This window comes from Colobus angolensis, unplaced genomic scaffold (assembly GCF_000951035.1).
Source record: "Colobus angolensis palliatus isolate OR3802 unplaced genomic scaffold, Cang.pa_1.0 Scaffold75, whole genome shotgun sequence".
In the NCBI taxonomy this organism is placed as follows: Eukaryota; Metazoa; Chordata; class Mammalia; order Primates; family Cercopithecidae; genus Colobus; species Colobus angolensis.
This window is the reverse complement of record NW_012121265.1, coordinates 1,877,516-1,889,762: the sequence shown is the minus strand read 5'-3', so window position 1 is coordinate 1,889,762 and position 12,247 is coordinate 1,877,516. Positions and strand designations below refer to the sequence as shown.

Below are 12,247 nucleotides of genomic sequence, written 5' to 3'. Positions count from 1 at the left end.
AAAGACCTTCAGAGCTCCTAAAGAAGGCCTGCCGCTCGGCAGGAGGGGTGGACTTGGATCTGATACCGAGTCAGCAAATAGCAGATGAGAAGACACCCTCCAGCCTTGTTGTTTATACCCACTGCTGAAGCTGGAGAGACTGTTTCCCAGCTTTTCTTCCCTCTGGTCCTTGAGGTGATATGGGTCTCTCGGTGTTTTCAGGAGGTGCCCACTGTCCAGGTGGGGTGTGCACTGCTGAGTTGAGTTGCTGTGTTGACTTTGCATGCACTCTTGAGCTGAGAAGCTCTTATTTGTTTATTTATTTTTAGAGATAGGGTCTCGTCCTGTCGCCCAGGCTGGAGTGCACTGGTGTAATCATGGCTTACTGTAGCCTTGACTTCCTGGGCTCAAGCTGTCCTCCTGCCTCAGCCTCCCAAAGTGTGGGGATTACAGGCATGAACTGGGTCTCTCAGTCACCTAGCTGAATTCTCATCCTCTTTGAATGTGTCCTGGCCATGTGCAGGACACTTAAGATGTTTTGTGCTCATCCTCTTCAGACAAAGCCTGAGGCTTTCTTTATACAATCTTTAAAGTCAGCCAGAAGCTGTGGGCCATCAGGGGCAGATAGCAGAGTGCAGGCTGCCTGGATCTCATCAGATTGCTGTGTGGGGCTTATCACCGGTGCCAGACGTTCACTCAACCAGCTTGCTGCACATTTCCACCACCGAGGTTCCTCCTTTCATTGGCCCCAGAGATAGACATGTCTGTCTTCAAGAGAATTGGGTTTCTCTACCTGCCTCCTGTGTCAGCACCAGCAGGAGGGAAATACCCCACCTTCCCTAGGTCTCTGTAGCTTTCATCTCATGGCTCGCTGAGCCTGGGGATGGGCTACTGTGAGCGACGCAGTGCAGAGGACCCAGTGCTGAGGGCGGGGAGCTGCCCCTGCAGCCCAGCCTCTGGTGTTCAGGAATCTTCTGTGAGCCCGCTCCTGTCCAGGGTGAAAGGGAGGCTGTTCTGCTTTTATGCTTCCCCTCACTGTTTCTGGAGAAAAACTGTGATATTTGAAGTCAGGGCAAACAGTCTTATTAGCTGCATGGGTGACGCAGGATTGCTCTTGCTGAAGGCATTGTTTTTGGCCACATTTTTTAGGGGCGGTAAAGATGGCAGCCCACCCATCTTCCACGTGGCTCCCTTGCCAGCGCCCCCCGCCCCCGCCAGTTCCTCATCTGCCACTTGAGGGGAAGCCCTGGGCTTGAGTGGGTGGAGAAAGAATAATTTCCTGGTGTTTTCTCTATACCTGAGTTCTAGGTCAGATGGCCTCTCCGGACACCTTGAGACTTAGGGACTGACAGTTCGGGGTGAGGCCTACAAGCCCCCAGAGGGAAGCTGAGGCCCTGGGCACAGGCCTCAGACAAGGATGGAGCCACACTCTTGTCTTCTGGTTCTTCCAGCCCCTTTGTCTTTAGTGAGCTGTGGGGATGCGAAGTGGGATGGAGGGTAGGAAACAGGCCTATACCAGAAGACAAGAGGGAATGCCAGCCTTCGGTGGCTCTGGGATGCGAGGACTCAGGATCCTCCTAAGCCTGCCAGAGGACAGGGAAGACCATTGCCCCTATTCTGGTTCTAGGCTGAGCCCTTGGCCTTCATTCAGGGAGGGATCATCTGGAGCTTGGAGGAAACCCAGGGTCTCATTTCCACCTTCGCTTCCAGGGCTGGATGGCCAGCTCAGCTCCCCGCAGGCTTCGTGACGACCAGAGCCTCTCCCTCACTGGCTGGCCGAGGCCGTGGCTGAAGCCAGGTTGTACCAAAATCACAAGAGGTGATGGAAGCTCTCCCTTTGGTGAACTTTCTGGTGTGAGCAGAGATACGTGAAGAGCATTGCCCCGCAGAAGGGAGGGTTCCTGCCATGGCCCAGGGCACTGTTGCAGGCCAGTCCCAGCCAACACTTTTCTCACTGAGTCGGGAGAAGCCCTAGAAAGAATTCTTGCTCAGGCTGGGTGCGTGGATCATGCCTGTAATCCTAGCACTTTGGGAGGCTGAGGCAGGTGGATCACTTGAGCCCAAGAAACGGAGGTCGCAGTGAACCAAGATCGTGCCATTGCACTCCAGCCCAGGCAACAGCCACTGACATTCAGCCTCCATTGAGTCTCCATCTTAAAAAACAAACAGGATCTTCCAGTACTGGAACTGCAGTCCCTCAGGGGAGTGAGTGGCCACAGAGAGTGGCGTCTGCCTTCTAGATGGAGTCTGGGCCCTCTGGGTCGCTACAGACCTCTCTTCCCTCCATTTTTCATTTTCTTTCTCTGACACTGAGGCTGAATGTCAGTGGCTCTTTGTCATGGTATCTGCACTGTTATTTTTGCTTGCAATTTGCTTGTTTTATTCATTTATACCTACCTGGCCCTCAGGGATTCTTATCATGAGACAAAGGTTGTCATGATATCTTACTAGCTGGACTAACAGTCTCTAGAGCTGGTAGGAAGTACTACGACACAGCTTTTGAGGCCAGGTTTAAATACCATCTGCTCTGTGGAGCTTGGCCAGACGCAGTTCCAGGTCCCCAGAGCATGGCACCTGTGTTTTTGTTATGTGCCTCACTTGGCCGGGTCACAGTTTAAACGTCATCTGCTTCTTTCCTTCAAAACACTCGCGTCAGGATGAGAATCACGTTGTCATTGTCTTTGCTGCAGGCCAGTGCTGTGCTGGGCACATGGCTGTCAGTAAATGTTTGCTCAATCAGATTACACTGAACAATTATTTGACTACCATATATTGCTAAACATGACAGAAATAATTCCCTGGAAAATGAAATGAGATTGCTCTTTATTAGTGTTTCCCAGAACCCCCATGTCTAGAATGATCTGGTTTTGGATTTAGCTCATGGAGCCGTTTATTTGGAAGTCCCTGCTGTGTTGGAAGACTCAGCCTGTTTCTGGGTTTGGTGGTAGACAGTCGTGCGTTATCCTAAAGAGACAAGATCACACTTGCCCGTGAGTGTGTGGCCAGCTGCTGGGATGAGAAGGACCTCCAGGCCCCATGCATTGTGAGTGTAGCAGGCACTCCGTCATCTGATATCTACCTGCATGTCTCACTTATGCAGTCCTCTGACTGAGAACAAAGTAAGTTTTACTATGTGTGAGCAAGGCTTGGAATCAAGTCTAGTATATCTGATTTCAAGGAAAAAATACTAAAATCACTAGGAGTTTGAGAAGCAGTCTCTCATAAAGAGATTGTCCTGTGGTTCTAATAATGGATGAGGATCAGCTCGGCCAAGCTGGGTCTGATATGGCTAGACCTTTCTGTTCAATGCGGAGGACATGTTCAAGGCCACTGCTGCCACCACCAGCAGGAAATCACCCTGGGCACATGAGAACCTGGGGGATGCAGGTGCCCTCTATGGGGAGAGCATTAAAACTTGGATAGGAGGCCAGGCGTGGAGGCTCATGCCTGTAATCCCAGCACTTTGGGAGGCTGAGGCCGGCGGATCACCTGAGGTCAGGAGTTTGAGACCAGCCTGGCCAACATGGTGAAACTCAGTCTCGACTAAAAATACAAAAATTAACCAGGCATGGTGGCACGTACCTGTCATCCCAGCTACTCGGGAGGCTGAGGCAGGAGAATCACTTGAACCCGGGAGGCAGAGGTTGCCAAGATCGTGCCACTACACCCCAGCCTGGGCGACAGAGCGAGACTCTGTCTCAATTAAAAAAAAAAAAAAAAAAAAAAAAGTCTGACTTAACCACAAAAAATGACCAGGTAGACATTTATGTTTCTGACATAGAAAAATGTTTGTAAAGCTAAGTGAAACAAGCAGGATAGAGTAGAATCCCTTTTTTTTTTGAAAATCAAAACAGACATAAATATGTTTGTATATGTAAATAAACTTATAGGGGAAAATGACTGTGGTGATTAGCTGAGTAATGGATGGGGTTTGGGGTATTTTTAACTTTTTTCTTTTTGCTTATCTCACGGTTCCCTAATTCTTTCAATAACTGTGTCTGTCTTCTGTCGGATGAAATCACACATAAGGTTGCAGGTGCTGAGCTCCCAGGCAGGAGCTGTTCGTATCGGCCCACGTGTGAAGCCCACCACCAGCCAGAGATGGAGGCAAGATGAAGAAGTTGATAGAGAAAGGACTTTCATTTCTGGAGTGTCTCAGCAGCTTTGTGTGGAGGATAAGCCACGTGGGTCGAGACCGGATCCGGCAGGCGCCGGATATTAGCTGCTGGGGTGTGGGCCCCGGAGCTTCATTTCATCTGCTCTAATCAACGTTGTGGTGTCTACAGTTATTAGTTTTTCTAACATATGACTGATATCAGCACTGATAAGCTCTCCTTTTCATAAATTTACAGGCGTTGCTTTCTTGCCAGCTAGTATCTCTTATCTCATTGGAACCAATATTTTTGGGATACTTGCACACAAAATGGGGAGGTAAGATGATATGAAAACAACACTCATTCTGTTATAATAATGTTGTTCTTTCCAAAAATTCTAAGTTGTTTCTGCCTTCGCTGTTACAAGTAATTGTTTTGATTTCCACTGAAAATTTGGACTGGAAAAAAATCAAATGATCATTTCTTGATGGTGCTTTTTCTTTTGATAGGTGGCTTTGCGCTCTTCTAGGAATGATAATTGTGGGAGTCAGCATTTTATGTGTGAGTAAAAGATGGCATTCGACAAGTGGGAACGATCCGTGAATAAAACTTGGGCTTTGGGCAAGAATCACCAAGAAACATTTTACGTTTGAGTTTGTTGATATTTTATTACAGCTTTCATTTTATTCTAATTTTTTATCATCTTAAAAATGTTTGGACAAGACTTTCCAAGGAGTGTATTTTCATTTTATGTCAGAAATTATTTAAAATGTTTTATTTCACACTTTATGTTTAACTTTCCCCTGCATCATCTTCAGCTTGACAGTGTGTTAAACACTTCAGGACAACCAACCTGAAACAATAGCAAAAAAAGATGTTTTTCTAGAATAAAATCTCTTCCACTAATAGCCAATATCCGTCCCTCATGAGGCCTACTTGTTCTTGTCAAAACTTGAGGGTGGAGTAGGCTGATCATTCACATATACCGGTGACAAGTTTTTCATGGTGGCCATAAAACTTGTCTCAAGCTTTGACTTTCAAAGATTTGGAGGGTCCGGTTCTTCACAAACCCCACCCCTTTTCATCCTATTTTCTTCAGAAGGGAACAGGCGTACCATGCCCAGAGAAAAAACAAGTTCAGGACTTTCTGAGATGATTTAGAGTTGGAACTCTTGTTATTTTAGCATAACATTTATTTTCTCTTACAGATTCCATTTGCGAAAAACATTTATGGACTCATAGCTCCGAACTTTGGAGTTGGTTTTGCAATTGGTAAGTCACACGAACCTTGTGCCTACATTTAAAACTGCTTTTCCACTGGGAAGGGTTCTTCTTCCTCTGGTAGACTGTAGTTCCTCAACCTACATTTCTAGAATCTTGGAAGGAGGCTGCAGGCAGCTTAGCTAAATTACAGCCTGTTGATTCTCCATGTAAAGACATCTGCTTCTACACCCTAGTCATTTATTTCCTGAAAACCAGTATTTTTTAAAAGCTGATATTTACAGAAGGAAACTGATGCTCCACTGCTGGGGCTGGGCAAACAAGTGAATCTCTTGCACAGAGCTCATTTGTGTGGACTCCTCCCTATGAGCAGGTCTTCTCATGAGACTGGGGGCAAAGGCTTCACATATATGTTTTGAAGAGGTTTTAGTACAGACAAAGCAGATTAATGTGTTGATGACCACCTGTGCTGCAGGAATTTCCATAGGCAAGGAGATGGGCTTTTGTAATGTTAAGAACGATAATATGTTAGGAAAAACCTTGTCAGTATTTTGAGTGAATGGTATACTTTTATCTCTTACTTATAATATACCAATTGATCATGATAAAAGTAAGTGCCCAGTCCACCCCTGTAGAGGCAGGAACGTAACCTTTGAGTGGTACAGTGGCACAGCACAGCTTTCACTGAGGACAGATGGTAGAAGGCTGCCGAGGCTGGGGTAGAACCCAGTATGGTACTCCAGGTCCTTCTCAGGTGACTGTTTGCCTGTCCTCTGCCTTGCCTCCCCTTGTCCTCCAGTGTCTGGATGGCCCATCTTTTTGGGGAGGGTGCCCAGTCCTCTGGCAGCTCCCCTTGCCATTCTGCAGGCCTGGCAGAATGGGCCCCTGGCCTGTGTCTTTTGGTGCTTTCCTGCTTTGCTGTTTTCTGGTTCACTTGTCCCTCGCTACTAAGCACACCTGCATGCCTGACTCACCTCCTGCCGGTCACACCTGGGCCACACGCTTAGACTATGGGTGTTTCTAAGGTGGAGAATAATAGGGGGGACCAGAACGCCCCAGAAGTCCAAGGAGTCTGAGAGATCATCTGGCATCGATCAGAAGTTATGTGTGTGTATGTGTGTTGATGTGGGGGTGTATGTGTGTGCTGTGTGTGTATGCATGTGTGTCTGTGTCTGTGTTGTATGAGTGTGTATGTGTGTGTTGTGTGTGTATGAGTGTGTGAACTGAAAGAAATTAGCTAAAACACACACATACATACACACACATACACACATACACACAACACACACATACACATTCATACACACACACACCACACACACACACACTCTGACACAGTCATACACACATACATACACCCCCACATAAACGTACACATACACACAAATATACATACACTCATATGCATACATACATACACACAGATACACATATACCCACCCACATACACATACACACACACCTACACACATACATACACATACAGAGAGACATACACAAATACAAGTACATACACACATACACACATACATACACATACAGAGACATATATACACATAAACACATACACATAGACATGCAAACATACATACATACACACATACATATATACATATACATAGATACACATAAATACACACACACACACACACACATATATATACAGACATATACCCCAGCAACAACCACGACCAGCATTAGAATCTCATCTCTTGAATAGTGGGGAGCAGGTAGTGTAAAGAGGGTGTGTGTTCAGAGTTCCTGGCTCAGACTCCCCGGGCTCAGTGAGTGTGGTCAAGCCTCGCCTGTCTGAATATTGGTTTCCTCATCTGTAAAATGGGGATGCTCATGATTGGCTGCTGTGAGCCAGTGTCTGTGAACACACTGGCAGAGACTCAGAGGTTTTGCCCTCCCTCCACATGTGTCAGTGGCAGGCAGATGAGGAAAATGTCTTTCATTGAAATGGTGCTTGCTGCTTCCTAATATGTGCAAGCGCTGGGGATATGGGTGAACAAAACCAACGGGAGAGTTGGGCATTTAGCAAAGAACTGAAGAATGAACAACAATTGAGATGACGCTGTGAGAGAACATCTGTATGCGAGGGGAACCTGACCTCCTCTGGGGGGTCAGAAAAGGCTTCCTTCGTTCTTTCTACTCAAAGATTAGCCCCAAGACTTGCAGGTGGCGATGACAGAAGGGGAAGAGCTGGCAGGGTCGTGAGTTTAAGGCACAGTCCCTGATATTCAGCCCATTTTGGGTTTACATCTGTTTGCTATACACTGTGTTCCCTGACTGTCCTCAGGAATGGTGGATTCGTCAATGATGCCCATCATGGGCTACCTCGTCGACCTGCGGCACGTGTCCGTCTATGGGAGTGTGTATGCCATTGCAGATGTGGCATTTTGTATGGGGTATGCTATAGGTAAGGACATTGACTTTTCATAACAACCTTTTCCCTCAATACACAATGGATAATGTCTACTAAAATTATTTAAATCTTTGCATCTTTCAGTCTACAAGACATTTGGAAAGAACTGTATCTAATTCTCTGTTTCCTGAAAGGTCCTTCAGCTGGTGGTGCTATTGCAAAGGCAATTGGATTTCCATGGCTCATGACAATTATTGGGATAATTGATATTCTTTTTGCCCCTCTCTGCTTTTTTCTTCGAAGTCCACCTGCCAAAGAAGAAAAAATGGTAAGAAAAATTTAGGATGCAGTGAGTATTTCTTGGTAATTTTACCATGGCCTTCCTGATAGCTTCCTCGTGGTTTCATTCTAAAGCCTCTAAACAAAAATGGGGAGAATTCCTTTTTAGTTTGTACCACATAGAGCAGTTACTTCTTTTATTTTTATTTTTTGTATTACTGTGAGAGTTATTTCTTTCAAGCTTATGTTTATAAACTGGGAGAATGAAATTATTTTTGTACATAGATGAGCATCAGTGTTGCTCTTTTGTTGACCAAGCATAAACCTAGAATCGTTCAATTTGATTTTCTATGGTTCTTGAACATCTTGGACACAATCTTTCTGCCTCCTGTACTCATGCCCAGGGTTAGCCATTTGTGGTGCTGTTGCTTTTCTCATAACCCTTACAGCATTCAGTAATAGTTGCTGTCTTGTCTTTACTGTATGTAGGATTTTGGAGATGATTTTACGGTTTTTATGGAAAAATCATTGTGTGTGCACTTTGGGGTATATGTGAACACATAGAACCATTTCATTTATAATTTTATGACTAAACTTATAGCCATAGGCAAGATGTAGAGTATAAAGTATCCCTCTTTTGAAAAAGTTCAAATTAATTGATTCAAAATTTGAATTTTGAAATGCATGAGTCATTTTAACCTTTCTAAGGTATTTACCTTACCCAGCAAGGAGAAGCTCAGTGTTTCTGATCATCTTTCTTATCTGGCGTTGCCAGTTTTTAAAACAGCAAATGCTGATAGGTACTTGTCCAGGGGAAAGGAGAGTGTCTTGGATTAAGGATGAATGAGGTGAACAAGAGGACATGCATTTTTGTGTTTGTGAATAGATGTGAGGTTTGTTTGTAATGTTCTCTTGGAAGTGCATCAGAAGGTCTTTCTGACAGTGGAACTGAATGCATCTTAATGCTTTGGCATTTCCTGAACTGCCCTTTGATGGTTTTCCCCAAAAGGAGATTTAAAGACAAACCTTAAAATAAGGTTATGTGCAGCCTGTGTTTGTCTTAGGTGTTTTTTTACATTCATTAATTCATTCCACATATTTAAAAATATCAAGCACTGGGCACTGGCCTTGTGCCCTTTATTTTAAATAGGATTTAACTAGACACTTTTGAGTAATGCATGGCCCATCTGACTCATGGAAAAGGTATGGAAGGTGCTGTGGAAATAACTCAGAAGCCATCCCCTTGTCCTTCCTTCCGCTTGCTTAGATGCTTCCCCAGCTCTGAAAACCGCATCACTTTCTCAGACCTGTCTTAGAAGACACCTGCTTTCCAGCTTGGGTGTGTAAATTCTAGATGCATCTTTGCTTGGCTGATCCTAGCACAATACCTTGCTCAAATGGAGTCAGAAAATTCTCAGCACAACTGCAAACTGCCATTCTATTGCCACAATAACAGTTTAAGGCTGAATGTAGGTTACTCTCAGTGTTTTTGACCAAAAAAAAGTAGATATGTGTGTATATGTGTGTGTGCGCGTGTATAAAATCACTTACAAATCCTCCTGTAGCCCAGGAGACGACTCTTGGGAGATAGTTAGGGCTAGCATGGACCTGGGAGCCAGACTGGCCCCACTATATAGAGGCTTATGAGTCTCGGTTTCCTCCTCTGTTGCATGGGGAAATGATAACGTCTACCTTATAGGATTGTGAGGATTAAATGGAAGGCCAACAAAGTGATTGGCCCTGTGGCTCAAAAAGTGTGTTCCTATTTCCAATATCACCCAACTCTTTCCTGCTTATCTCTCTGGCTTCCCCTGTCAGTCCAGCAATACCTGAATTTTCTCCCTTTTTCCTCCTCTGTGATGTGAGAGTTTCCTTTTGCTATACAGACCCCAAAACAGATGAATGGGCTCCTCTTGCCAAGCCGGCCAACATCAATGGCTGTTGTGATGTCCGTTTGCGAACGGCAGCCTGATGGCTTATCTGTGGCCTTGGGAAATGAATGAGGTCAGAGGACGAGCAGGGAAGGTGCTTGCCCAGCCAACCACCACTGTGTTCCGCAGAAAGACTAGCAGAAGGCGGGCCTCAATACCCCTCCTCTTTCCCAATTTAAATGAATACTTCAGTTCATTTTTTAAAAAAATGCTGAAGGAAGTGGAAGAGACGGTCCTGAAAGGCAAGACGGTGAGAATTATAGGTTTCCAGAAGGCCACTTTCACTGCAAGATGTTACAATCCTTAATAAGCACCTAGCAAGATAAATCATTAAAAACTTGAGAAGGTGTGCATCTCGCTGCCCATCAATGATGCCCATAATTGAAGGCATCACGTCGGATGCCATTCGACTGGCCTAATGGTGACATTTGAGAGTGGTGACTAGCAGCTGCTGCCTACTCATTGTGTAAGCAGAGCAGGAAGCCAGCGGTGGCGGCCGACAGCACCTAATGATAAGGGGGCATGCAGGCAGGACAGCAGTGTGTGAGGGAGGAGGAAGAATCAATGACCATGCAGTTGAGAAACCCCAGAGCAGACAAGTGCTGGCGTTCAGGATGAGCAGTTGCCAAATGCTGGGGGATGTGAGGGCCAGAAGGCATATGACCCTTAGCAAATCATTCTTCCATTAGACAGCATCCTTATAACAAGGTGTTTGGACTTAAGCTGTTTTATATTGTAAGATATAATGCTGTTTTAATGGATCACCAGGGATAGAATCATGAACTAGTTTATGAGCATGTGAGTTTGTCTTCCATTTGGTTTACTGGATTTCCATTTTTTATAATCAGCATTATCAGTATAGGTGGAGAAAAAAACCTGTTACTCAAGTCCCTCTGCATACAGGAAATATCAACATTACCATTTGAGGAAAATTGTGTTATAAGACAGTTACATGGTAGCGCTTCACTCTCAAAGTTCCCAGTTGAGAAGAGCTGTGTTGTGGATTTTTTTTTCCAGGTTGAAGAATTATTTTTAAAGACAAGGCATGCTTCTTAATTTTACTCTTGAAGTTTCTAATTGTTGCCAAGACAAGAAATTAGGTGGTTTGAGGATTGCAGCTTTCTTTTCCTGGATGGCTCTGATAGTTGTTCCATAAAGCCCTTCCAGCAACAGCTCTGTTTTCTGGATGCCATGGGTGGGGCAAGGATGGGGTGGCCGGAGGCTGCTGAGATAGACCACATTCTGCATATTATAAGTTGTTTATAGAATTTGCCCCTTTGCAGGCATTTAAATAGTGGGTGCAAGACCATCATTGCTTTTCTAGTTATGTTAAAGAGAATAAAACTTGCCTACTCAGAAGGCCCGGTACCTATCAAAATCTCGAAGACTGGCACTCTTATCTGTTAATGCTTTTATGGGTTCACTACCCCAGCTTTGTATTTGTATTACTTTTACTTTTCATTTGGTCCACCATGTTTATTTGTTTGTTTGTTTTTACCACTTAGGAGATCCTAACTCATGAAAGGGGCATTTGGAGGGGCTGGGGCTCACCTCTCAGTAAGTGGGCTTTGCTCTGAATTCAAATGCCAATCCCCTCCTATTGATTTTCTTTTCAGTTGCGAGTTGAACACACCTTCCTCACCATAGCAGTGTGTGGAGAGCAGGTTTAATTTACCTGCCTGCATTGCAGCCACCCTGCTTGTTCACCGGGCACCTGACTGACTTGATGCTGTTCATGCCTTTCTTCATGGCACTTTTGAAACATTACATGCCACCTGGCTTATTTGTGTATACCTTTTTTTTTAAAAGTACAATTATTGCACAATAAATCTTTCAAGAGAGGTTTGGAAGCCAGCGAGCTAGGTTTTAAAGGCTACAGAACATTTAAAGGAAGAAAACTTTACCTGAAACAGGCTGTTAATAAATATGGTTTGGGTGAATTGACAAATGCTGGTCAGTTAAGTCTGCATGATGCCAAATAATCAGTCTGACTGAACTGCTTTGCCTGCAGTGCAGTTTTTTTGTTGCGTTCATATCATGTGCCCAGTCCTAGGTTCCGGGGTCCTTAAAATGACATATTCATACACTCAGGTCTAATGTGGATGAGCCAAGAGATAGAAGGCAATTAGGAATAAGGTAGTGATGACCGTTCTTTATAAGGTGACCTGCCTGCCTGGGGGCCATGCAAGGATGGAGGCCCCATGCCCTGCATTCCAGTTGGGTGTCCCAACTGGTATCTCACGGTGCCTCCTCTGCAGACGTCTGTGGTGGCCAGGGTGGCTTACTTAGTGTCCTGCTTGGTAAATAACTCATGTTTTACTCATTGCCACCTCCCTTGCTGTCCAAATCTTTTCCATCTTTCAAAGTTTACCTCA

At 44.9% G+C, this 12,247-nt stretch overlaps 1 protein-coding gene across 1 annotated transcript in view; it reads left to right on the top strand.

The window, feature by feature from the left end:
• SLC18A2 (solute carrier family 18 (vesicular monoamine transporter), member 2) overlaps nt 1–12,247 on the top strand; it is a 39,121-nt gene that overhangs the window by 22,107 nt on the left and 4,767 nt on the right. Inside the window, exons 10-14 of the mRNA XM_011927805.1 lie at nt 4,332–4,410; nt 4,583–4,634; nt 5,282–5,345; nt 7,597–7,716; nt 7,857–7,990. Of these exons, the coding sequence (XP_011783195.1) occupies nt 4,332–4,410; nt 4,583–4,634; nt 5,282–5,345; nt 7,597–7,716; nt 7,857–7,990 (449 nt within the window). The remainder of the gene's footprint in view (nt 1–4,331; nt 4,411–4,582; nt 4,635–5,281; nt 5,346–7,596; nt 7,717–7,856; nt 7,991–12,247) is intronic.